This window comes from Desmodus rotundus, chromosome 12 (genome assembly GCF_022682495.2).
Source record: "Desmodus rotundus isolate HL8 chromosome 12, HLdesRot8A.1, whole genome shotgun sequence".
In the NCBI taxonomy this organism is placed as follows: Eukaryota; Metazoa; Chordata; class Mammalia; order Chiroptera; family Phyllostomidae; genus Desmodus; species Desmodus rotundus.
The window spans coordinates 3,295,415-3,322,085 of record NC_071398.1 but is presented as its reverse complement, the minus strand read 5'-3'; the positions used below and the strand labels follow the sequence as shown (position 1 = coordinate 3,322,085).

The window sequence follows — 26,671 nt, the reverse complement described above, 5'->3', positions numbered from 1 at the left end:
GCTCGCGATGGCATTGTTTTTTCTTGCTAAGGAAGCTCAAAGGGAATGAGTTCCCCGTCCCTGGAAGGAACCAAACCTCATTACAAAAGGGATTTAAGTAGTGAGTTGGGGGGAGATTGGGGCCCCTCGAGGGCCCTTCTATGTTTGGGCTCCATGATGGGCTCAGAGGGAAGACCGTGGAGTCGCCTTCTCCGTCACATGACACCGGTGGCCCCTCCTCCAGACCCGGGAAGGGTGCTGTGAGGACATGGAAGGGTGGGCGGTCCGGCTCGGCAGGGGCTGGGAGCCCTACGGCCAACCTCTTGCTGCCACAGATCTGGAAACGACCCGTGGTAATGCCTTCTTTGAGGGTTTCCCGCGTGCCGGCGCTGGGCCAGAGTGCTTAACCTGGATTATCCGATTTAATCCTCACCCCAACCGGAGGAGGCAGAAGGTGTTCTCTGCCCGTTTGTCCCCTTCGTGAGGCTTAGAGAGGTCCAGTAACATATCTGAGGCCACACAGCTGGCCCGTGGTGGAGCCGAGATGTGAACCCAGGCTTCTCTGGTCTGGGGCCTCGTGGACACACTCTGATGCCCCCCGGCTGCAAGCTCCCTGGGGTAGGGCCTCCTGGGGGTGTTGGCTGCCCTGGGACCTGGAGAGAGCCTGGTCAGGGCTAGGTGCTCAGTGAATACCTGGAGAATGAATGAATGAATGAATGAATGAAGGCAAGGATTTCCCAAGATGAGCGGACAGTGCCCCCTTTTCACGGTCGGCCCTTTGGGCAGGGAAGGACAGACCCAGGGCAGTGTGGGCAGGAAGGGGTCACACGTGTGTGCTTGGCTGGCCCGACTTCCTCCCTGAAAATCTCACAAGGGGCTGCTGGACTGTGTGTTCCCAGTGGGGGGGCCTGCTTGCTGGGTAATTAGGAGGGAGAGGAGTTTTGGAGGGGCCTGGTGGGGAAGACACACATGCATACATGTGTACATGCTTATACACACACACAAGCATGCACACCCTCACCCATCCGTTTGAGGGGTGTCCCCTTCCGTAGACAAAAATGTGAACCCCTCACCCCACCCCACATCATATTGCTGAGTCTGTACCTTTAAGAGCATGGAGTCTCAGCTTATTATCTTAGTAAATCTATTCATTTGTTGTGCTCTGGTCTGAATAAATAACAGCCACCCTGCTCCCCTTCCTCCCACCCCCAGTGTCTCCTTTGTTTGGATGCCATTTCTCTGGGGACTCAGGCTGAGGCGGGAGCCGAGCTCCACCTCCATCCCTGCCCCCCGCCCCCCTTGCTCTCACCCTGTCCCCAAGATGTCCCTTCAAATAGAAGAATGACGACTGCGGGCCGCACCGAAGACTGGACTAATTGCATTCTGCCACAATGCGCGGACCCCCCAGGGACCTTGGCGACACTGGACAGGCTTTGCAGAAGGTGGCCCCCCTGGGCCCCGGCAGTCAAGCCAGTGGTCAAACTCATTAGCTCCTCGACTTCCAGCTGGAGCTCCCTCCCTCCCAAGGCCTGAGCCTCCCCTGACAGAGGCCTCCTGGAGCGGCTCCTCGCACCTTCTTTCTTACTAGCTTTTCGTTTCTTTCATTCATTAATCCGCCCACCATCTATCCATCCATCATTCACTCACCTACACATCTATCTATCCATCCGTCATTCACGCATCTATCTGTCTGTCCATCCACCCATCCATCCATTATCCATCATCCATCCATCCATTCTCCACCCATCTAGCTATCTTCCATCTATCCCTCCATCCATCCATCATCCAGTTATTATGCATCCATCCATCTATGCTCCATCTATCCCTCCATCTCTCCACCCTTCATGCATTCATGCCATAGTAGCGAGGTGCTTCCTCTCGCCAGGACTTGACATGCACCTGGTCATCCATCCATTCACGTATTTAATCGCCAAGCAGACACTGCCAGGCATCTTGTGGGGGCTCCCAGGGTTCCTGGGATTAGGGGCTACTCAGCAGGCAGGGTCTCTAGGCAGGTCTGAGCCCAGCGTACCTGTTGGGGACCCTAATGACATCCCTGGAAGGACATGGGCAGGGACTACTGCAGAGCTGTTAGATGTCGGGCTGGCTGAGGGGGAAAGGCACACAGCTTGTTCCTAGACCTGCGCCCAGCACAGGCTGACGGCCAGGCCGAAACCTCACTCATTCATTCGCTTGTGGAGGGTTCAGCAAATGCGGCGAACCCACTCTGGGCCGGCACCGTGGGGAGCGAGCCTCGCACCGCCCTCGGGGATTCCGCTCACCCGAGCTGGGCCGGGGGCAGCACCTCCCCCTCCCAGATGCCCTGGGAGGAGGAAGTCGTCACACCCGCAGGGTGACCATCATGTGCAAGGTCCTGGGTGATTGACCGCTGTCCACTGGGTCATGTCCGTCTTCTCAGCTTCCTCTTGGGTGTGTGGATGTTGGAGGTGGTCCCATAAATCCAACCGTACTGAAATCTTCTATGAGCCAGGCAGCCAGACCCCAAAGGCAGGCAGGCCCTCAGGGCCTCAGTGTCCCCCCGTGCACGGCGGGGGGTTAGCCGGGCAGCCCCAGAGGCCCCGTTCAGCCATCTGAGCCTCAGGCTCCTCCTCTGCGAAATGAGTCTCATGAAAAGATGATGTGTGGCTTAAATGTTTCCATACAGTGAAACATTTGTGACTAATAACATCAGTAAATAAGTAACAGACACGCAGACCCCACGGCAGGCACGAAGCGCTCAGTGAGGCCCGAGTGTGGAGACGATGTCCGGGCGTGTCTGTGTGTGTAGGCGCAGTGTGGGGGGACACGCGGGCCTGGTTCCAGCGGAAGGATATGGTGGCCTGCAGGCACGGTCAGTAAGCAGAGGTGGGGCGCAGAGAGGGCATCGGGGTGCCTGGGGCCCACGATGCCGAGGAGGGACCAGGAGACCACACGCCCGGTCGTGATGTCTGGGATGTGAGCAGTCCTGCCCCACACGTGGAAATTGAGTCAGGGCTGCCCCCTGGCCACAGCTGCATCTAGGGAGGGACCCGACAGGCCTGCCCAGCCTGCTTCTCCCTATGGTCCTGGGCCAGTGGCCGCCTCCCGGCCTCGTCACCCTGCCTCTGCACCAGTCCACACTGAAGCCCGGGCGGCCGGTCTTCAGGCACTGAGGCTCCACAGCCTGGCAACAAAGCCCACAGTGGCAACTTTTCTGGGGGCGGAAACATGAAAATCTGGGGAAAATGGAAATTTTCTCCGCTGAGTCCTGGATTTGGAGGAGTGTAAAGTGGGTGTGGGGCCCATAGAGCGGAGGTGCCGCTGCCGCCCGCACATCAGCGAGGAGCCTAGGACCCTGGGCAGCCCGCCGGCCCACCTCTTCGCCCTACAGGCCTGTGGCCATCCTTGTCCAGCCCTGCCCTCCGTGCAGCCTGGAGGGGACAGCTGCAGTCCCTTGCCCAGTGGAGGCCAGAGCGGGGCTCCACAGTGGGGACCTGAGCCACTTTTAGGGCTCAGCACAGTTTTAGGTGGTTTGATGTATAATTATGGATGCATTTTCTTGGGCGTTACAGGACATCATACGCGTGATTTCACCGAGGTAATTACTCTGGGTGATGCCAGCGTCGGGAGCCTTGTTGGGCCGAAGGCAGGGGGAAGGACACACTGGGTATAGGGCACAGGTCCGGATAGTGGCCTGTCGGTGATGTGAGCAGGCAGATCCTGGCAAGGTGCACAGTGCAGGCCTTGGGCGCTGAGGGACTTGGCTTCCAGGTCTGGGGCTGCTGCCGAGGGTGGGTTTCCTGTGCACCGAGCCCGTGTCCAGGACTCGGGCCCTGGTCACCGGCCAGATGGGGATGTGCTGGATGGAGGCGGTGGCGGTGAGGGCAGGGAGAGTACGGTTGGGAGCAGGGACGTCAGCCTTGCGGAGGAGGGTGAGGTCCCTGCCCCGGACCAGGCTCAATTCTGGAGGCCTCTGTGCCTGGGTGCCGATGCCCCAGGAATGGGCTCTGACAGGGCCCCGTGGATCCAGTCCCCCTGGGTTAGGGCCACTGTTGGGGGTGCCAGCTGTCCACCTTCTGGGCTGAGCTACAGAGAGACAAAAGCCTGGCAGTGAGATGAAGAAAGAGCTGGAAGCCAGCTTGAGATGGCACCTTGGGCTGGGCGCTCAGACCTTCCATGTGCCAAACATACCTGCTGCTGCTTCAGCCGAGCTCTTCCTCTCTCCTGCCTCTGCGTCCACTTCTGTGACCTGGGACCAAGCGTGTGACTGCCTCGCGGGGTTGCTGAGAGGGCGAAGAGAGCAAGCGTTTGAGGGTGTCTCCTTCCTCCCACGTAGGCAAGGCCTGTGGGTTCCCTGGGCGCTGGACCACGGAGGGATCTGAGCGAAAGAGCAGCGGCTCTGGGCACCCAGGTGACAGTGGCGTGATCTTGTCCCTGCAAAGTGGACCCTCCAGCCCGGGGACCCTGCCTCCTCTCGGTCCCCCAGGTGTCTGGGCTGGGAGTGTGGATCCGAGCCAGACACCCAGCCTTCAGCTGGGGCCCTGGAGAAAGCCTGCGCCGTGCAGGGTGCTCTTGCACCTGGGCCAACTCATCCGGCCAGCTTCTCGCCACCGGGCTCAGTGACTCAATGCCTGTGCCCCGCGACTCACACCCAACGCCCAGCTCAACCCTTTCGGACCCGTAAGAGCCTGGACGTGCTGTTGAACCTTCATCAGCCTCAGTTTTCTCATCTGCGGAATGGGGATGGCAGTGATGCCTCATCAGATTGTTGTGGTGGTTAAATGGGATGCGGGGCTGCCACCCTCCCCCCAGGTCTGATTGCCCAAGGGCCACTCCCAGTGGGCTGCACCGGGACTGACAGCACCTTGGTTCTGGCCAGTCCCGTGGGCTCAGCTGCATTCTGCTGGGTGCCAGCCAGACCTGGGGGGAGGGCAGCAGCCCTATGTTGGTGAGTTCTGGTTCTCCCTGGGGCTTCCACCAGGGAGCACCGAGCTGCTGAGACCTCCGGAACCTGGTTTAGCACCCCCCAGATGCCCTGCCCATGACCCCTCCCGGTACCTGCCCTGGCTGCTGTGAGCTCAGGGAGCTGCGTGGTGGGCTCTGGGGACTGGGGGCAAGGCCTGAGGGGTGGGGGACTGCCGCAGAGGGGCCTGGAGTGGCAGTAGGCTCTTAGGACAGGTGTTCCCCAGCCACGGCTCCCAGAGCCTTACCAATCACCTCCTCTCACATCATCCGCTCCCCAGAGGAGCTGGGGCTAGGTGCTCTGTGATGCCTCCTGTGGCCCCAGCGACCTAGCTCCCTGGGTGTGGATGTGGGCATCATGGGGATTGGGGCTGGGGCACACCTGTAGACTGTGCCAGGCTGTTTGTGCCCATGTAGAGCCTTGAAAACCCCAGAGACGGGCATCATGGGGGAGAGAGTAGGGATGGGGGGTGGACTGCAGCACCTCCCCTCATCGGGTGAGTCCGCTTTCGGAAGGCCTCGCAGGCTAGAGGGACTGTGGGCTTTGACGTTGGGAGACCTTTGACTCGGGTCTCCAGCTAATGGGGGTGGTGGGGGGGGGGAGAGTTGTGACACTTCGAGAGCTGGGGACTCGCCCTGGGCCAGAGGCCCCATGACCCATTCCGCATGCCGGCTGGAGTGACCAGGGCTCTGCAGGGGCAAAGCCCTGGAGTGACCACGCCCCCTTCTTCTCTGGGTGTCGGGGTCTCGGGTCATCTGTACTGCTCTGCGGTGATTCCTGCAGCGTTTGAGTGTCACAGGCCCTGGGGTTTCCCTCGTGGTTTTCCTGAAGTCCGTCTTCTTTTTGCACTTATTCGTTCATTTACTTAACTGCAAAGTCGGTAGCATTTGCTCTAAGTAGACAACACCATAAAAGTAAACTAAAAACAACCCCCAAGGAAAAAACCCACACTGGTGTTATTCCAGCCAGAAGCTGTCGCCTTCTGCCTGCTGAGCCTGGGTCTGTCCTCCCGTGGTTGGAGTGACGCTGGAGAGGGTTACACACAGCGCCACTCGGAGGCCCCCAGGCCTGCACCTGCGGATGTGCGGGAGGTGGGCAGAGCTGGGCCCTGAGTCCGGGCTGGGTTTGGGTGCCCGGTGGCCATGGAGGGGCCTCCTTTGGAATCACCGTGGTTCAGGGGCTGGGCTGGGCTGAGCGAGGTGTGCTGACTGCAAACAGTGGGTGGCTTTGCTGGCTTTTTTGGAGAAATATGGAGCCATACCAGACTCGCTCCACAAACTGCTATGGAACTCAGGGCCCGTGCCCTCTCTGAGTGGCAGGTGTCTGGCCCGTAAGTGGGGGTGTAGATGGGGTCCCCGCATAGGATGGAAGGGAGGACTTAATGAGGTTAAGCTTATGAGATCGGCACTGTGCCTGGCACGCGCAGAGGGCTCTGCCATTGGTGGTGCTGGGAGGTTATTCTAGTCTGAAGTTTACAAAGCGTCTTGGTATGATCATGTCCCAGACCTGAAAGGATGCACGGGATATGGGGGTGCCCCAAGGGCTGAAAAGTAAACAGTGTTACCAAGATCCACAATTCAGGGTGAGCAGTGGCCCCGTGGTTGAGCCCAGAGGTCTGGGAGAGATACCAATGGTGGCAGAGGGCGTCAAGGAAGGCTTCCTGGAGGCAGTGTCCTTGAAGGCATGTTAGCCAGGATAGAGCAGGTTTGGGATGCCACAGTGGCAGTAAGGGCTTCCAAAAGTGCTGCCCACCTCTCTCCCCATAAAGCAGAAAGAACATCCACTCTCTCAAAGCCCCGGATGGGGCGCAGCTCCGGCTGCCACGTGCCTTTTCCCTCCGGCATTGGCAGATGCTCCGAAGACTTCCAGACTGCAGCTCTGACGTCTGCTGCTAAAACGCAGGGCATGGAAGAACGCTATCCAAACAAGCTCGATTCCAATCAAAGGATTATTTTCCTACAGAAAAGCTTCACCTATACTTAATAGTTTTAAATTGTTCCGGGTACCAATTAGACTTTTAATTTTGCTGTTCCCTCCGGTGGTTGGAGGATGTGTGTGGTTTGTGTTTAATCAGAGTTGATTTATTTTTTATTTTTTTGGTGGTTCCGGGAGAGGGGAGGAGACGAAGAGACTATTTTGGGGTTTCCTTCTGGTCCTGCCAAGGCCCCTGTGGTTGGGGGAGAGGCCCCAGGCACTCCGAGTTTGGGGGTCCCTGTTGGGCCGTGGCAGACATCTCCAGAGTGCCCACTGAGACCCCTCACGGCCCCCAAAGGCATCCGGAGGGGCTGCCACCGCAGTCCGGCCTGCAGAATCCAACACCGAGTTAAATATATGGATTATCCCCAAATTTCTGCAGCAGTAGGACGAGTTATTATTGATTCACAGAGCACGACCAAACAGCGCTGCATGAATTAGCAAGCAGCTGTTTCTAATTTGAGTTTAGAACGGTACACAGAGGAACTTGTTTGTCTGTTCACTCCTTTCATTTATAATGCATTTTAATCACCGCTACAGGTGAGAAAAATGTAGAAACAAGCTTGTATCTTGTGGAAGAAACAAAGGAGAGACAGATGCTAACAGATTTCCACTCTGTGATAAAAGGGATGTTTGGTACACTTTACATGTAATTAGAACGCAGCTGTTTCTAGTCCCAGGTCCGCGAACGCGGCCGAATGTGGGCTCTGCCGCTCTCCGAAGGGAGTAAAGAAAAACAGTGATTCAACCCCGAAAGCATGTTGCTTTCTCTCGAGTCGGGCCGAGAGCCCTTTGCTCCGGGTCTTGGCGGTGTTGTTTCGAGAAGGCTTGTGGAGATGACTTCAGAGTAGGGGGGCGGGCAGGCAGGGGGTGATGGGGAAACCTTCCGCACTCCTCCACTAGTTAGAAGCGCCCCGTCTTTGGGAGGTCTGTCATAGGGGCAGGTTGGGGGGTCCCTCCTTCCCTGCAGGGGCTGGTCAGCACTGTCCACTCGCAGCAAGTTCGATCACAGCCAGCTCTCGGGTGAGCGGGCTCTGCTGGCTTCCTTTTTTTTTTTCCCCTGGTTTGTTTAATTTCTGCAATAAAAGTCAAGCTCAATTGCATTTTCAATATCAGCACTAAGTAAATTTGTCTAAGGGATGGAACCGCCGGGCGGCTGCGTGCACGGCGAGGTCAGAGGCTTCAAGGGGAAAGGCACGCGCCTGCCTCCCTCTGGTCTAGCGGGTCTGGAGGCCCTTTGGGGTGGCCGTCCCCGCTCGGGGGAGGGGGAGGGGTGTCTGGGAGTCATTAGCGTCTGTGTGTCTCTGAACAATCTCTTTAATCCGACATTGGCTTTTTCTACCAGGCTGAAAATTCTAGCCACGGCCCATGGCCCACGGCCCAACCCCAGAGCTGCTCCTACGCTTTCTGGTCTTTGTTCCCCCCATAGCACCCCACTTTGGGAACCAAAATCTGCGCGAGTGTCCTGTGGCTGCTGTCACAAGCCACTGTGGACGTCGTGGGTTAAAACAACAAAGGTGGCCTGTCAGTTCTGTGGGTCAGCCCCCCGTGCAACCTCACCGTACTACAATCACATAGTGGGCAGGACTCGATCTTTCCCCAGCGCGGGGTCTGTGTCCATGGCTGCCCACTAAGGGTTTTGGCTCGTGGCTCGTGGCCTCCTTCCACCTTCCAGGCCAGCCACGCCGCCGTTCCGGCCTCTGTCCTTGCCTGCCCCTGGCCCAGCTGGTTTTGCTTGGGCCCTGTCAGCAGCCTGCCTCGTCGGCCATCACGCGGGGAACACGGTCAGCTACCCTCATGGCCGCTGGGCCTCAGAGCCAGTCTGGCCTAGGGTCCACTGCTAATGCTGCCCATGCAGGACACAACTTTGCCTTTGTGGCAGGTGTGATGTAGCGAGTGGGACTCCCCCCAGCTCAGCTCGAGGCATCGGGCCTGGCACTGTACTGGGGCAGGGGCCTCTCAGGGAGTGGCGTGCAGCTTCTGCAGTGGGGCGGGCCTCGGACTGGCGCCCAGGGCCTGGAGAGGCAGTACAGGCTAGTGGTTAGTGTGGGAGGGGGTTGTGGCGGGGTGGCATTGGCCACTTGCTAGCTGTATGTGCCCAGGAAGTGGCTTTCCCTCTTGGAGCCTCCCTTTGCACAGTTAGGAAGAAGGGAGAGGTAACTAACTGTACCCAACTCATTGAGACTCAAATGCACAAATGTTGGCAAAGGGACCTGGCTTGTAGAAAACGTTCCATAAGCAGCCGCTACTATGTATCTTTGGGGAAACATCCTGTCCCCCGCCACCCCTTGTCTATGTCAGCTCCTCATGCCTGGGTGTGGTGGAGTCGGGGTCTCGGGATGGATGGCCAGCACTGGCACCTGGTGGAAGGCCAGGAACGGACAGGCACTCTGGCCACCTCCTGTCCGTGACCCCCCTTCCCAGCCTAGTTTGAGACTGGATCCTGCCTCTGAGGACTGAGTCCCTGGTGAGAGACAGTGAGGGTGCCTCACCCCACCTGGGAGCTCTGGCCTGGTGGCCCCCATCTCCTATGGGGCCTTCATGGGGTCCAGCCCCCCACTCTGGCCTGGGGGCTCAGTGTGAGGAGAGTGGGGGGCCTCTCAGAAAAGCCGGGCTAGGGCCTTAGAGGTGCCCAGTCTCCCTCCGTCACAGAGGCGGTGGTCCAGAAAGGGAAGGTGACTTCCCTAAGCCCTCCCCGCCCGCCCCCCGCAACTTTGCTGACTCTGGGGACCTAGGCTTTTCCAGATGCATATTCCCTCTGCTGCCCCAGGCTTCCGGGGTGCTGAGACAGGCGGGTGAAGATGCGAAGTTTCCCGAGGAGAGAGCGGCAGTACGCCCAGGGGCTGGGAGCTGAGGTGGCATCATTGCACACCTGTAAAGCCACCCGAGTAGGTTCTGGCTGCCCCTCTTGGAAGTGCGGTCGGTGGTGTGCCCTGGAGCACGTTTGTGTCTCACAGTTCCTGTCCCCTCGGACTCTGGGGACCCTGATCCGCAATCCCAGGCTGCCCGGGGCCATCCGCCAGTCTTGGGCTTGGCGCTGACCCTTCTTTTTGGCTAGAGACCCCACTCAGGGTCCTGCACAGCTCTCAGGGCATCTCCCACATCCCATCCTTTGTCTCTGCTGGCACTACAGGGTTTGGGGGGCCTGCCCCAAGGCCTCCCTTCTCAGGGAACCTGACAGTCAAAGACTTTGTCCCTCACCCTGGGTGCCAGGGCACTGGACCCCTCCTCCAGTTAGCTCTGTGCCCTTCGCCATGGGCTCGTGCAGCCTCCGCTCGCGGCCGACGGGCATCAATTGCAGCACTCCCATCTTCTGAGCCCAGATCGGGCCTTCGGGGCTCTGCACACAGCTCGCTAGGCCGCCACAGCCACGTGTCACCCCTGGGCCCCCTGTAGCCTGTGGGATTGGTATCTGTGCTTCCCGAGATGGGACCCCACTTCTCCGAGCTGGGCCACAGCGATTCCTACTGCAGGGCTTCGGCCCACGGGAAAGTGTCTGCTTGGCGGTCTTCATTTTCCGAAGGGGATGGGCAAATGGCAGGGAGACCTTGTAGGGCTTCGTGAAGAACGGCCAGGCCTTTAGGATCGAGGCAATCTGGACGGTTGGAATATTGTACAAAACGGCCCTCCTATTTATCCAGAAGGGGCTTCGGAAACCAAAATCCCACCGTTCGTTCCCTTTTCGAGTGGAGGCAGCCGAGGCCCAGGTCTCCTGATGGGCTCTGTCCTGCCCTCTGTTCTTCTGTCCACAGCACACCGGCCCCGGTGCCTCGCCCGCTCCACGTCAGCCTTCCTTCACGGGCTAGGACGCCAGGTCATTTCCATTCACTTCGCTGGTGCTGCCCAGCCCGGAATGTCCTAGAAACCTGGAGCCACACGGCCATCCCTTCTTTTTTTAAAAAAGATTTTTATTTATTTATTTTTAGAGAGGAGGGAAGGAAGGAGAAAGAGGAGAAAGAGCGATCAGTTGCCTCTCACAGGCCCCCAGCTGGGGACCAGGCCCACAACCCAGGCATGTGCCTTGCCTGGGAACTGAACCAGGGACCTTTTGGTCTACAGGCCGGGACTCAATCTGCTGAACCACACCAGCCAGACCTACACGGGCATCACTTCTTTTCACCATCCCATCCGCTGCAGGGACCCTCCCAGTGTCCTTGTCACAGCCGTTTCTCTTGTATACCTTCGGCGACGGGGGGCTCACTTCCTCCTTCCTTCCTCTGCCCCTCGTGGCAGTAAGGTCCCCAGTTTTGGCTCCCTCCTGTGGACTAGCCACTCTGCCTCACCTGTCCGGGCACTTCCCTGGCAGCCCCCTCCCGGACCCCCTGTGACAGGAGGCGGCGGCCACGCGGCTGTGTCCTGACGGGGTGGCTGAGGCCGTGTTCGGCCTGGGCAGCTTGGGATCCACCCCGCTCGCCCTGCCGCTCAAGCCCAGTTCACGTTCTTCTTTTCCACTCAATTGAGTTTTTATCAAAAGCTCTCCTCTCTTAGGCTTGTTTGGGTTTTCTTCCTGCAGCAGCCACCGGAAGTCTCGTAGACTTCAGGCCTATCAGGCCTTTGGCGAAGGACCAGTCGTCTTTAAGTGACTTCAACCTCCGTTTTGAAAGTGATTTTTCTCCTTACTTTATATTTCTTCATGCTCTTGGGGAGGAGCTGAGGGCCGAGTTGCCATTTCCCACTGACCTGCCGTGACGGTGCCCCAGCCCAAAGGAGAGGAGCCGCGCAAAACTGTGGGCAAGGGCCCCGATAAGAACCTGGCTGGTCTGTTCCTGGCTCTGCTGCCTGCTTGCTGTGTGGCATGGGGCTGGTTACTCAGCCTCTCTGTGCCTCGGTTTCCTCACCTGTCCCTGAAACAATAAGTGTCGTCGGTCTGTTGCGAGGACTGAACGAGTTAACACACGCCAAGCTCTTAGAAGCATTCCCGGCTCACAGGGAACTCTAGACAAGCACTTACTGGGAAGGAAGAAGGTAGCGGGGTCAAGCTGGACTTTCCCCGAACCTACCTTCTCCCCGACTCACTGCAGGGAACCTGGATGTGGCCTTCACCCCGTGCATGGTATCCAACAGTCTCAGGGGAGCCTCACCTCTGTAAGGTAGGGGACCCCTGCTCCCGCTGACGACGCCTGCACACCCATCCTGACCTCTTTGTCCTGGCCGCTCTCTCCACCAGCTCCAGAGCACCAAGCTAGGGGCCCCCAAAGCAAAATGCACCTGGGTTGGGGGGAGCCGGAAGCAGCCCAGGCTCTCAACAGGGGGCTGTGAGTTTGGGACTTTTTCTGCTGAGCGTGCCCATTTCCCCTGACGGGGCCTTCTCCTTGTCAGGGGCCTTATTCTCGTTTCAGGGCTGACGATCGTAGTCTCAGCGGTTGCTCAGTCCGTCGTCGCTCCCAGAATAACGGGGTTTGCTTCAGTTTTGAAACTTGTTTGTAGAAAAATACAGCCAACCAGGCAGCCCCACAGGGGCCCTGGGGACCTGGGGCACCTGGCAGGTTGATTCTTTCTCGCAAAGCCTGGTGGGATCAGGGCGAGGGGGTCCTGTCCCCCTGAAAGACACAGAGCTCTTGGCCCACAGGGCTGGGACACCTGCTGAGGGGCTGCGGGCGCGTTACTCGCCTCTCTGCACCTCGGCTCCCGCAGCTCCGAAGTGGGGTGTGACTGACCACTGAGAGGACGAAAAGAAATGAACTTCGGGGGCAGACGCACTTAGCCCCGGACCGGCCCTTGGACTTGCTCAGTCAGTGTGTCGGGTCGGCCAAAAAGTTCGTTTGGCTTTTTCCACACGCTGGCTCTAGGAGCGCTTAGTTGTCTTTAACTTCATTCGAAACAATTTTGTTACATTGTATTATGACAGCTGTCACATCTGCATGCACTTTAAAAAAACACCAAAATCGGTGGATTTTTGTGTAGTCGTTTTAATACTGAAGATGGAAGAAAGGAAGCATTTTTGGCATAGTGTGCTTTATTATTTCAAGAAAGGTAAAAACGTAACTGAAATCCGGGAAAAGATGTGTGCAGGGTGTGGAGAGGGTGCGGTGCCTGATCGAACTTGTCAGAAGTGGTTTGCGAAGTTCCGTGCTGGAGATTTCTCGCTGGACGATGCTCCACACTCGGGCAGAGCAGCTGAAGTTGATAGCGATCAAATCGAGACATTAACTGAGAACAATTGACGTTCTACCACGCGGGAGATAGTCGGTGTACTCAGAATATCCAAATCAATAAAGTTATTGGTGAACCTGAAAAACGTGTCTTTTATTTTACAGAAAAAACTGCACAGGCTTTTTGGCCAGCCCACTGGCTGCTAAGGTTGTTATCACTAGTGCTGCTAATTGGTACTCATTATGATTATTGGCCAAATAGTGCCTCTTCTTTAACAGCTTGATTGACGTGTCATTTGCATACCATACAATTCCGAGACTCTTAGTACATTTGCAGAGCCATGCAGCCTGCCACAGTCCCCTTTCAGAGCACTTCCCTCAGTAGGCCACCACAGTCACTTCCCGCTCCCTCCTCCAGCCCCGGCCGACCGCTCAACTACTTTCTATTTCTGCCCGTGCGCCTTGTCTGCACGTTCCACGTAAGCGGAATAATCAGGACTTTCTGCACTATTTTTCCTCATCCACTCCGCACGGTGGCTGTCCTTTTCCTGGTGCGGAAACTGCCTCTTGGGGTGCCCGCCTCTTGGGGTGCCTGCCTCTCGGGGTGCCCAGGCACGGCTGCAGGCAGACGGATAAACATGGGGCCATGAGTGCATGCGTCTTCTCTCCGCCTCAGGCAGGCGGCATGCGGTTCTGGGGCAAACGAGTTCCATCCTGTGCCTCTCGAGCCTCGGCACGGGGGACAGTGGGCCGGCCTGTCACAGAGGGTCAAAAGAGAGCCAGATGTGACCGCGCTGGAGGCTCGACATGCGGTCCCTCTCCCTTTGTCACCTGAGCAGGTCTCGCCTTCTTCAGCCAGACCTGCGTTCTGGTCAAGGGGCCGGCTGGACAGTCCTGGTGCAGTTGTCTCCTGGGGCAGCCCACTGCGGCTGTGCCTCAGTTTCCTCGTCTGTGCGGCGGGCGGGGCCCTGGCTCCCCGCCTCGGTGGTCGTGGGAAAGTGCTCAGCAGAATCGCCGGTGCACAGGACGGGCTCCAGGGCAGCCCGAGCAAGTCCAAGGAGTCTGAGCCAAGGCATCAAAATAATAAAAACTTGGATGTGTCCGGCCCAGGGGCGGGGGCCCCCCAGGTCCCCCAGCTGCTCCCGCTCAGGCCGCCTCCTCCCTTGGGTCCTTTTACTCCCCACAGAGCCCAGTGGGGCTGGGCCGCCTCCCAGCCCGTCGAATCCAAGGTGCTGGTAGCATCTGCGTCCTTGCCGTCTGAAGGGCCCTGTAACATGAGGCCCCTGTGGGAGCAGGCGCCTTAGTCTGGGAGGTGCCCGTGCCAGGCTGGGTGGCTGGGTGTCAGTGGTGGGGAGGTTGCTGGAGTTGCAGGACTTGGGACCGAGAGCTTTGCCAGCGGTGCCTGCGGGGTTGGGCAGATCCTCATGTGGTCAGGGCCAGGGTCTGAGGGCCCTGGGGTGGGGGTACGGCCTGGGAGCAGGCTCTGAGCCAGCCCCACAGGACCCTGCCAGACACTCGGGCCAGGCTCACTGTCTCTGGACATCCGGGGCTGGCCTGGGATGGTCGAGGAGCTGTGAGGACCCGGTGTCCCTGTCATGGTGTGAGTGTGATGCTGGTGTCAGCAGGTGAGTGTGTGTGAGTGTGCACGTGAGCGTGTGTGTGAGTGACAGTGTGTGAATGGATGTGTACGTGTGGGAGAGTACGTGATTATATGTGACGCGGGTGGGGTGGTAGGTGTGGCTGCGTGTGTAGGTGAGTACATGTGTCTAAATTTGAGTTGTGGGGGTGACGTGTGAGCTGTGTGTGTGTGGCCCCCCTGCCCCTTCCCTCCTGGAGAGTCTGGGCGGCTCCAGAGGGACCCTCCGGGATACATCTGGGAGGCCGCGCTGGGCCGGGGAGGCGGGAGCCGAGGTTGGTTTCCTTGGGCTTACAAGCGCAAGGTCAGTGCGGCTGAATCTGAGCTTTTGTCTGCCTCTCCCCTGCTCCGAGCAAGCCTGCGGTCCGTTTCATTCATTATTAAGTTTTAAATCCACCGACGAAACTTGAGCCACGGAACTCTGCGCCGGCTCTGGCTGGCTGGGGTCAGCCCCTGCCGCGGCTCAGGGAGCTGCACTGGCTTTATTCTGTGTCGGGTGTGCCTTTGTTTTCCGATAAACAGCTGGTGTCGTTTCCTCTGAGGCTGGATGGGCCAGCAGAGGCCCAGGGGTGGGGGTGGAGGTGTCCTCAGTCCCTGGGGAGGGTGGGCCACACTGGGTGTTGTGCAAGGAGAGCCTTCCCCACCTGCCCCACCCCACCCCGTCGGCCAGCTTAAGGGCCCGCTAGGCTCTGAGCTCTGTGGCCATCTCAGTCCTGGTCCCCCCTCTAATCTCTGTCACCGTCTCCCAGGAGCTGGGGTGGATGTGGGTGAGTCCTGGGGTAGAGGGGAAGCAGAAAAAACAGTCCCCTCAAAGAGTGGTGGCGGGGACCCTGCAGGCCCGTTCCGAGTGCCCGCCGCTCACTCTGGTGTGTGCGCTCGGGTCCAGGGCCGCGCGCCCATGACTCCTGGCCTCATTCGTGTGTCTGCCACCTGGTGGGACCGTTCGGTGTCATCTGTCCCCCATCCCCAGACAGTGCGGGTGCAGCCACCTTCGTTGACGTGCCTTGTATTTTCTGGCAAGCTTGCCTGGGCCCCAAGGACCGGTGGGCTTTCCCACCAGGACGAGGGGCTGGGGGGGAGGCAGCCCCCCATCTCGATTAGGTGATGGAACTTGTCTCATTTCTGGTGACTCTGTCCAGGCTGCCCCCCGCATCAGGGAAGAGACCATGGGGGTACCTAGTCCGGCGAGGCCCAGGCAGGCACATCCCCTCCGTATCCTGCCGCCCCTCTGCCACCTGCTCTGCGGGCTGGAGGGCTCTCATGGCTGCTGACTCCCGGCCCCCCATCCCTCCCCACGCCCCCTGCCGCGGCTGGCCAGCTGCAAGCTTCAGCCTGCGAGCTGTTGAGAAGCCAGCTCTGTCCTTGTTCCGCGGCGGCCCTGGGGATTGCCTCTAATCTCTCTGTCTCCCCCACCCCCCGCCCCGCAGATGGTGACGACGACCCACAACTCTCCTGGGTGGCCTCGTCTCCCTCCAGCAAGGATGTTGCGTCACCCACGCAGATGATCGGGGATGGGTGTGACCTGGGCCTGGGTGAGGAGGAAGGGGGCACCGGCCTGCCGTACCCTTGCCAGTTCTGCGACAAGTCCTTCATCCGCCTGAGCTACCTGAAGAGGCACGAGCAGATCCACAGCGACAAGCTGCCGTTCAAGTGCACCTACTGCAGCCGCCTCTTCAAGCACAAGCGCAGCCGCGACCGCCACGTCAAGCTGCACACGGGCGACAAGAAGTACCACTGCCACGAGTGCGAGGCGGCCTTCTCCCGCAGCGACCACCTCAAGATCCACCTGAAGACGCACAGCTCCAGCAAGCCCTTCAAGTGCTCCGTCTGCAAGCGCGGCTTCTCGTCCACCAGCTCGCTGCAGGGCCACATGCAGGCGCACAAGAAGAACAAGGAGCATCTGGCCAAGTCTGAGAAGGAGGCCAAGAAGGACGACTTCATGTGTGACTACTGCGAGGACACCTTCAGCCAGACGGAGGAGCTGGAGAGGCACGTGGTCAGCCGGCACCCGCAGCTGTCGGAGAAGGCCGACCTGCAGTGCATCCACTGCCCCGAGGTCTTCGTGGACGAGAACACGCTGCTCGCCCACATCCACCAGGCCCACGCCAACCAGAAGCACAAGTGCCCCATGTGCCCCGAGCAGTTCTCCTCGGTGGAGGGCGTCTACTGCCACCTGGACAGCCACCGGCAGCCCGACTCCAGCAACCACAGCGTCAGCCCCGACCCCGTGCTGGGCAGCGTGGCCTCCATGAGCAGCGCCACGCCGGACTCCAGCGCCTCGGTGGAGCGGGGCTCCACCCCGGACTCCACCTTGAAGCCGCTGCGGGGCCAGAAGAAGGTGCGGGAGGACGGGCAGGGCTGGCCCAAGGCGGTCTACAGCTGCCCCTACTGCACCAGGCGGGACTTCCACAGCCTGGCCGTGCTGGAGATCCACCTGAAGACCATCCACGCGGACAAGCCTCAGCAGAGCCACACCTGCCAGATCTGCCTGGACTCTGTGCCCACCCTGTACAACCTCAACGAGCACGTGCGCAAGCTGCACAAGAACCACGCCTACCCCGTGATGCCCTTCGGCGGCCTCTCCGCCTTCCACTGCAACTACTGCCCGGAGATGTTCGCCGACATCAACAGCCTGCAGGAGCACATCCGGGTCTCGCACTGCGGCCCCAACGCCACCCCGCCCGACGGCAGCAACGCCTTCTTCTGCAACCAGTGCTCCATGGGCTTCCTGACCGAGTCCTCCCTCACCGAGCACATCCAGCAGGCGCACTGCAGCGTGGGCGGCGCCAAGCTGGAGTCCCCCGTGGCGCGGCCCACGCAGTCCTTCATGGAGGTCTATTCCTGCCCCTACTGCACCAACTCGCCCATCTTCGGCTCCATCCTCAAGCTCACCAAGCACATCAAGGAGAACCACAAGAACATCCCGCTGGCCCACAGCAAGAAGTCCAAGGCGGAGCAGAGCCCGGTGTCCTCCGACGTGGAGGTGTCCTCCCCGAAGCGGCAGCGGCTCTCGGTGAGCGCCGACTCCGTCTCCAACGGCGAGTACCCCTGCAATCAGTGCGACCTCAAGTTCTCCAACTTCGAGAGCTTCCAGACCCACCTGAAGCTGCACCTGGAGCTCCTGCTGCGCAAGCAGGCCTGCCCCCAGTGCAAAGAGGACTTCGACTCCCAGGAGTCCCTGCTGCAGCACCTGACGGTGCACTACATGACCACGTCGACCCACTACGTGTGCGAGAGCTGTGACAAGCAGTTCTCCTCCGTGGACGACCTGCAGAAGCACCTGCTGGACATGCACACCTTCGTGCTCTACCACTGCACGCTGTGTCAGGAGGTCTTCGACTCCAAGGTGTCCATCCAGGTGCACCTGGCGGTGAAGCACAGCAACGAGAAGAAGATGTACCGCTGCACGGCCTGCAACTGGGACTTCCGCAAGGAGGCCGACCTGCAGGTGCACGTCAAGCACAGCCACCTGGGCAACCCGGCCAAGGCGCACAAGTGCATCTTCTGCGGGGAGACCTTCAGCACGGAGGTGGAGCTGCAGTGCCACATCACCACGCACAGCAAGAAGTACAACTGCAAGTTCTGCAGCAAGGCCTTCCACGCCATCATCCTGCTGGAGAAGCACCTGCGGGAGAAGCACTGCGTGTTCGACGCCGCCACCGAGAACGGCACGGCCAACGGGGTGCCGCCCGCCGCCGCCAAGAAGGCCGAGCCCGCGGACCTGCAGGGCATGCTGCTCAAGAACCCCGAGGCGCCCAACAGCCACGAGGCCAGCGAGGACGACGTCGACGCGTCGGAGCCCATGTACGGCTGTGACATCTGCGGCGCGGCCTACACCATGGAGGTGCTTCTGCAGAACCACCGGCTGCGGGACCACAACATCCGGCCGGGCGAGGACGACGGCTCGCGCAAGAAGGCCGAGTTCATCAAGGGCAGCCACAAGTGCAACGTGTGCTCGCGGACTTTCTTCTCGGAGAACGGGCTCCGGGAGCACCTGCAGACACACCGGGGCCCCGCCAAGCACTACATGTGCCCCATCTGCGGCGAGCGCTTCCCCTCGCTGCTGACGCTCACCGAGCACAAGGTGACGCACAGCAAGAGCCTGGACACGGGCACCTGTCGCATCTGTAAGATGCCCCTGCAGAGCGAGGAGGAGTTCATCGAGCACTGCCAGATGCACCCCGACCTGCGCAACTCGCTCACGGGCTTCCGCTGCGTGGTCTGCATGCAGACGGTCACCTCCACGCTCGAGCTGAAGATCCACGGCACCTTCCACATGCAGAAGCTGGCGGGCAGCTCGGCCGCGTCCTCCCCCAATGGCCAGGGGCTGCAGAAGCTGTACAAGTGCGCCCTGTGCCTCAAAGAGTTCCGCAGCAAGCAGGACCTGGTGAAGCTCGACGTCAACGGGCTCCCCTACGGCCTCTGTGCCGGCTGCATGACCCGCAGCGCCAACGGACAGGTGGGCGGCCTGGCCCCGCCCGAGCCCGCCGACCGGCCCTGCGCCGGCCTCCGCTGCCCCGAGTGCGGCGTCAAGTTCGAGAGTGCCGAGGACCTGGAAAGCCATGTGCAGGTAGACCACCGCGACCTCACGCCGGAGACCAGCGGGCCCCGGAAAGGCACCCAGACATCACCGGTGCCCCGGGTAAGTGCAGCTGCCCGACTTGGGCCCTTGCTCCTTGGCGCTCTGCTGGCCCCCAGAGGAGCCACCCGCGCTGGCTCGGTGCTTCCTGGTGGCATTCTCTTTCAGCAGCCCAGAGAAGCAGCTCTGCCGTGCAGTGGTGGAGCACCCCCGTTTTGTGGTAGATTCAAGGTGGAACCCCACATTCCCTCCAGCTGCGTGGCATGCATGCATTGTCGATCTCTCTGGGCCCCTGTGCCTAGGCTTCGTCAGAGAAAGGGGGGCACCTGTCTTGGACTGATAGCATTGCTGGGAGGGGCCGGTACAGTGGCTGACCTCGCACAGTGCGTGGCCCAGAGCCGACGCTGTCCTCATGATTGACGGGGACGGCTCCTTCACCTGCTTGGTGGGACTCCTGGGAAAGACGCTTTGCTTCCTGGGCTTCAGATGCAGAAGCCTGTGGGCAGTTTGTGGGGCTCAGTCGGGCCACTCGCTGTAGTCACCAGCCTCATTCCAGCTCGTGCGGTTGCTGGTACGAGGGAGACCTAGACGTGGTGCCAGTCACTGTCATCAGTGACGATGGATCGACTCATTCATGCATTCATTCACAAAATTGGTCTTGAGCATCCATTATGTTCTGGGAGCCTAGCAGCCAAGAAGAGTCAGAAATGGACCCTGCCCTGGGGGTCCCGGACCAGGGGAGTCACAGGACCCTGCCCTGTGGCTTTCAGTGAGGCAGTAGAGTCTGGCTACTGGACGGTCCACATGGGGACTGTGGCCAGGGGCACCTGATAGGGGCCCTGGAGCCCACGTGACCCTCGGGGGTCAGACGGGATGGGCTGGGGATCTGCTTGGACTGAGGCTTGTCTGTTCCCAGACCCAGGAGGTGCCGAGCACATCCCAAGGGCGTCTTTCCCTGGAGGGCTGCTGTTGGCGCCGCTGGCAGGGAGGTGGGACTTGGGGATGGGCCACCTGCCACAGGTGGCCACTGGGAGGCAGGGATGCTTGCTGAGGGGGTTTCAACATGGGGTCAGAACTGCGGCCTGCACGCTGGGTCCCCAGGGGGAGAGTGAGCGAGGAGGACTGTGGAGAGTGCAGGCCGGCTCCGCAGGGAGCCCAGGTTCTGTGCATGGGCTGGTCCTGGTTACTGCTGCCCAGCTCTGTCTCCTCAGCCTCTGCTGGCTGGTGGCCGGCCAGTGTGGTGGACCTGGGGGCCTTTGGGCCTGGAGTCAGGTGGGCTGGGTTTAAAATCTTCTCTCCCAGGACCCACCTGTGATCTGGCCTCTCTGGGCCTCCATCCTCACCGGTCAAGCCAGAGGGCATGAGTAACGGTCACAGGGACAGTGGCCATCTGCAAAGCTGAGCCCCGGAAGGCCAGCCTGGTTTTGCATCAGCATCTGCTCTGATTGGTCAGTGCCCGGCCCCGGTCCATTGTGAAACACTGGAACCCACTCTGGGGCTGTGGTTTGCTCCGAGGATCAAAAGCTCGCAGGAAACGTCACCTGCCATTTCTCCATTTATAATCACAACTCGTTATCGCGGGGCGAGGACGTCCAAGCGCTTTAATCTAGTCAGCCCTCCAGACGCTCACTTGGCAGACAAGGAAACGGGGGCTCAGAGCAGCTAGGAAGTTTGCCGCCAGCCCCCAGCCTTCGAGGGGCAGAGAAGGGGTGTGAACCTGGGTACCATGTGGGGCCACAGACCGAGCTCGTGACCCACACTCCACCCAGCACCCCTGCAGCCCACCCCGGGTGCACGAGGGGCGAGGCTGGCTGGGACGGGACCCGCGGTGGCCACCCCCAGCTCAGGCTGGGCCCAGCACTGCCCCCCCCAGGCACACCCAGCCCCATCCCTGCCTCTTCGGTGCTCACCCCACTGCACTGGGCCTTGGGGCTGCTGGGAGCTGCCTGCCGCCCAGTCTCCACCCTGGGTCCCACATCAAGCACCACTTCCTAGAGCCCCCACTGAGTTGGTACTGGGTCTTCTATTGTTTCCATAGCAACAACCTGGGCTCCCGCCTCGCTGTGACCTCTGTTTCGGCACCGAGGGGATGCAGGCTCAGAAAGGTGGAGCTGCATGCCCGGGATGCACAGCGGTGCCAGGCAGTGCAGGGGTTCAGGGCGGAGCGGGCTGGCTTTCTGGCGCCCAACAGGCCTCCCTGTCCTGCCCCAGGGCTGTGAGATGGGGGCAAGCTGACGGCCCCTGCTAGAGGCCTGGGCAGCTGGGCCATGTGCAGAGACAAAGCTCGGGCAGCTCCCGGCGTGGGTGCGGCCTCGGGGGCCTTGCCCCCTGCCTGGGCACGCCTGGTGGCAGGGGCCCAGCTGTCTGCGAGCCCACTCCTCCCTCCCCCAGGACTCCCGTGTGGAAGAGCAGACTCTGGGGGCTGCACCGTGGCTTGGGGGCTGGCAGGCTGGGACCCTTGGGAGTGTATCCATAGCAACCAGCTCTCGGAGGACTGGGTCCCCGTGGGGCTGAGGCTGCTGTTGGCTAGAGCGCGAGGCGTTGAGGTTTCCGCCTTGCCCTCTGTTTCTGGGCGGTGACAGCAGCACCCCACCGCCAGGCCCCCCATCCACTGGCCAGACCCTCACGGAGCCGCTCCCTGCCAGGCGGTGCTGTCTCACTCCCTCTCATAGCGCGGTGACAGACGTCTAGATGAGAGGGCTGGTCCAGGCCACTGCAGTTTCCTGTCACCCAGGCCAGAACCACCCACAGCAGGCTGGGCCTGGAGCCGAGAGCCGCAGCCCAGGCAGCGGGCTCGGGAGGGAGACTGCAGGGCCTCGAGTTTCTATGGGGGGCTTTGGCCCAGTGGTTCAGCCTCTTGAAACTCCACGCTCTCCCTCCCTACAGTGGAGCCCGCGGAGGGACTGTAAGCATTCAGAATAAACAGTGCCTGCCCATAGTAGGTGCTCAAGAGATGTGAGCGGTGGGCACCGTCACAGAAGTTCAGAAGCTCCTCTGGCTGTTGTTCCCCTCTCCTGCCCTCCTGCCCTCTCTGAGGCTGCGCAGAGCTGGGCTTGGGGAGGCAGCCCTGGCCCCAGGCCCTGGGGCTCAGCTTCAGCTCCCCTGGGCTGGGCCCCGGGGAGGCGGCTTATGGCAAAGGAGGTGCTTTAAACGCCAAGTCCCGTCTGCGATTGTCTTCTAGTTTGGCTCATGCTCCAGAGCAGGAAGTGTCTCTGGGGGACACAGAAGGGGAGACAGACCCAGAGGAGGTGCTGGGGTGAGGATGAGGGAGGCCAAGGTTGCAGCAGGAAACCAGGGGCAAGTGAGCGAATGAGCGAGAGTCCTCATCCGCTTCTCCGTGTGCCTGTGTTCCTCCAGCCTGGGGGACCAACAGCCCGGTGGGGCACCCTCTGCTCTGGGCTTGGCACCCAGCCTTGTGTGCAAGGCTGCGAGGGCTCCCGGGTACACACGCACCTTAGTGGGTGTCGGTGTGGTGAGCCTGTGTGTGTGTGCATGTGCGTGTGTGCACACCTGGGTGTGAGTGCTTAGAAGCCTACGTGTGTGAACTTGGGGGCATGTGTCAGGGTGCGGCTGTGCACACACTTGTGTCCGAGGCTGCTTGTGCCGCCAGGGTTGCAGCGAGGATGCCGAAGTGTGTGTGTCTCTGGGCTGAGATGGGTTGGGTGGACTTGGGCAGGTGGATGGATGGTGAGACGGAAGGGTGGGTGCAGGATGGGGAGGTGGATCAGAGCACCCCCAAGCAGGGAAGCCCCCTCAGCCTCCTTTCTGGGGTTCTACTGTGCACCCACTCCTTGGGATGGGGCACGCTCTCCAGGTCTAACAGGGAGCAGCTCTTCTGGGGTGCACCCCGGCTCCCCTTTCCCCAGACTGGAGAGCGGGGTTCAGAAGCCAGTGGGAAGAGAATGGCCCGTAGAGACCTGGGAGGGGACCAGGCCCATTCTGGGGGCCCTTGAGCCCGGGCCTCCAGGAGGTTCGGCTTTCTGCTCTCCTCTCCCTCCTGACTCATCCCTTTCTCTCCGGTCTCCGGGCAGAAAAAGACGTACCAGTGTATCAAGTGCCAGATGACCTTCGAGAGCGAGAGGGAGATCCAGATCCACGTTGCCAACCACATGATCGGTAAGAGGGGTCCCCCGCCCGTGCCGGGGCCGTGCACCGGGTTTGGGGGTGCGGTTCCCACCTTCATTTCACTGGCCTTGAGGGCACCAATCGGAGTCACAGCTGCAGGTTCGGAGCGTTTCGGATGGGAGAGAGAGTGTGGGAGGCAGGGCTCCGTCCCCACCCAGCCTTCTGTCGGCTCCCCTCACGTCGCAGCCCAGCCCTGGAAAGCCCGTTCCCTTTCCCGGTGTACGTTTGCCTCCACTGCCGAGAGGAGGTGCCTCCCAGTTGTTGTCAAGCCCTCAGGGCCAGAGATGCTTTCGTTTCGTCCGTCATGATGTCGAGTAGGTTTGGCCACTCACGATTCCCCACCACGCGTGGCGGGTCCCTCGGGCTTGTTGTCCAGACCGAGTGCTTACGGAGTCAGCGCAGTGCTTCCCCCGCCCCCCTCCTCGGTGGTTTGCACTATGGGAAGCCCAGCCTTTCTGGAGAAGCCCCGCGGTGTCCCCTCGAGGCCTGGGTGTGGAGGGACGCTGAGAGGTCCCATTTGCCTTCCATGGGTGGGTGTGCTCCCTCTGGCGGGGGTGGTGGCTCCCTGTAAGAGAAGACAAAGCTGGATTCCTGCGGAGCACAGGGGGATGGTGGGTTTGGGGGCGAGGACCTCAGGAGCTTCTGGGACCCGGGTGGCCTTGGTCTTTGGAGGACGTGCGATCATTTTCTCTAAGACCCTGCCATCTGCAGTGGGGCGCGGGTCCGTGTGGGCCATCCCCTCTTCTTCTCTAATCTCTCCATTAACAACAGCCCTGCCGGCTGAGTGCTGTTTTATAAAACCTCGCGTGATTGCGGACATTCAGAAAAACCCCAGGACGTGCACCGCGAACAGGGGCCGGGCATCAGGGGAGGGTCCTGTCGAGTGGGGGCAGGCCACGCACCCACGCCTGCGCGGCCGTGCTGGCTGCTGTCATGGAGCTGGAGGCCGGGGCCGCAGGCAGCAAGGATCTCAGATTCCACCCCAGGTGAGACGTTTATACAGTGGCAGAAGGTCTCGTTCGCCCTGCAGGCCCTGGGTGTGTGGCCGCGAGGCACGGGCCAGTGACCCCTGTGAGCTCTGCCTCCTCTTGCTCAGCCTGACCCCCACCTGCCTCGTCAGCTTGACTTACTGAAAAACATTGACCAAGCACCCACTGCATGCAGAGTGCTGGGTGGTGCCTGTGGGGGTCAGAGGGCGAAGGGGACTCCGCCCCGTCCCTTCCAGCATCCCGCGGACGACACAGCAGCGCACACTCTGCGCCTCGAAGGGAGGAGGCCACGTTGGGTAAGGATGCTCCCTGCTGCCACGGGCTGAGCCCCCACGCGCCAGGTCCCTGGCCGAGGTGCCAGTCGTCCCTGTCACAGAGGAGGCTGAACGACTCGCCCCTGTTCCTGCAGCCAGGACCTGGAGGAGCCGGGCCTGAATGAAGGCCGGGCTGTCTTCTCTGCGTGGCTCTCCCGCCAGGGCCTGTGGCAGGAGAGGCCCCACTTGGCACAGTCGTGGGGGCTCAGCAGCAGCTGGATCTGTGTGCCTCAGTCCCCTCCAGTCCCTGTTGTGTTTTAGGGGGTGCTGTGTGTTCCCAGCCTGGTCCTGTGGGCACCCCAGTGTGCAACCTTGGGCTTCTGCACTAGGGAGCCATGGGAGGTTTGGGAGCAGCGTATGGCCTGGAATAGCCGAGTGCTTCAGGGCTGTCAGTCCAGTGGCGGTGATGAGGAGGAGGGTGGGAGGGAATGGAAACCGGCCTGGTCTGGTCCGGAGGTGAGGGAATGAGGGGGGCGGTGGGGAGAGAGGAGAGCAGGGAGGTGAGAGGCTATATTTGGCTTCTGTTGTGTGCCCGGTGGCCCTGGTGGCTTGGGGCAGGTGGCAGGGGTGGCAGCGGGAGGTGTGAATGGAAGAGAGCCAGGCCCCAGAGCCCTGTCAGCGGGGGCGGGGAGGGGGCGGCTCTGCAGTTTCAGTGAAAACGGTCAGGGCCCGGTGTCCCTGTGGACAGCTTCCCCTACTAAATGGCCCGAGCCCGGAGTGGCCGCCTGGAGCTGCCGGGTAAAAGCTCCCCTTTAGTGGCACCAAGAGGAGGCCGTTCAGCCGGGTGGCCTTCTCATAAACTCGGGGCACTGGGGGTCCGAGGCAGGCCTCCTCCGGCACCCGGGCTGCCAGTGACTTCCCCTGGGAGCGCTCAGCGGGCCTTTTTATAGCGGGGGCCTCTCTGTGGCTTTGCAGCCTGCAGGCCCAGAGTTACGATGACTCAGAGACACATCTCCGTGGCAACCTCTCCCCGGCGCCCCTCTGCTGGCGGCTGCGGGCCAGGGAGTGGTGTGGAGCTCACAGACACGCAAGGGTCTTCGGAAACCTTTTTGGCACAGGGGTCTCCTTTGAAATTCCCCCTCCCTGCAGAGAATGATACCTCCTCTCTGGGCTTCCCCCAGCTTGTAGACAACCCCTTCCCCATGCGAGAATATCAGACACTTGGAGCAGCCCACAGCTCTGTTCTGGCCTCCTGCCCCGGGGGGCCTGGCTGGGCCCGGCTGCCCCTGCCCCACTGCCCCATCCCACCTCGAAGCTGGGAGGGTGCCCCTCAGAAATGGCTCTGCAGGAGGCCGCACCCTGGGGCCTGTCGGGTAAGAGCTGAGGGAAGGCTTGTGGGGGCCAGCCCAGAGGCACGGCCCCCTTCCGATGGCTGGGGAAGGCGTGTCCGCCCTTGTGTGTGGAACGTGTATGTGTACAAGGTGTAGGACGAGGGGCCTCAGACCCCGAGGGAGTGATCGACTCAGGGAGCCCATCCCTTTTTCATCTGCCTGTGCTCATCCCTCCCCTCGGCCCCCGTTGGGTGGGTGGGTGGCTGGATAAGGGGTCTGAGAACTGGTCCTTGAAATAATGAACTTGCTATGACCTGGCTTGGCCCCCAGGGGAGGCACTCAGCCCTTGGGCCCAGGTGTCCTTCCTTAGGGCATCGAAGGCCCCTGGGGGAGCCCCGAGGAGGGTCTGGGCGGGGAAGGGACTGTCCTTGGGAGACCTCAAGACCTCATCACGGATGCTTGCCCTGTGTGTCCTTGGGTTGTGGCTGTGGACCTTCCGGCAGGCCGCCAGGCCCGTCCCCGTGGGGCATTAGTCATCCTGGAGACGTCATTTTCTGGGTCGCTTCAGCCCATTCCCTGGACGCCTCTGAAGGGCTGGGCCCTGCCATCAATGGTGGAGAAAGGGCGACACTTGGGGGCCTGGCCTGTGACCTCCGGCTCAGGCTGTGGCCTCCGTGGTCCTTGTCTGTGCTCCCCTCTCTGTGTGGCAGGATGGGCCCTGGTCCACCCAGAGGGGGAGCGTCTGCTCAGGGTATGTGTGTGTGTGTGTA

The 26,671-nt window shown here is 60.9% G+C and overlaps 1 protein-coding gene across 3 annotated transcripts in view; it reads left to right on the top strand.

The window, feature by feature from the left end:
- The window catches only part of ZNF423 (zinc finger protein 423), a 262,089-nt gene that overhangs the window by 136,134 nt on the left and 99,284 nt on the right, over positions 1 to 26,671 (top strand). For all 3 annotated transcript variants that reach the window (XM_053914730.1, XM_045188417.3, XM_045188418.3), the window contains 2 exons: positions 16,051 to 19,265; positions 23,234 to 23,318. In XM_053914730.1, coding sequence (XP_053770705.1) covers positions 16,051 to 19,265; positions 23,234 to 23,318 — 3,300 coding nt within the window. The remainder of the gene's footprint in view (positions 1 to 16,050; positions 19,266 to 23,233; positions 23,319 to 26,671) is intronic.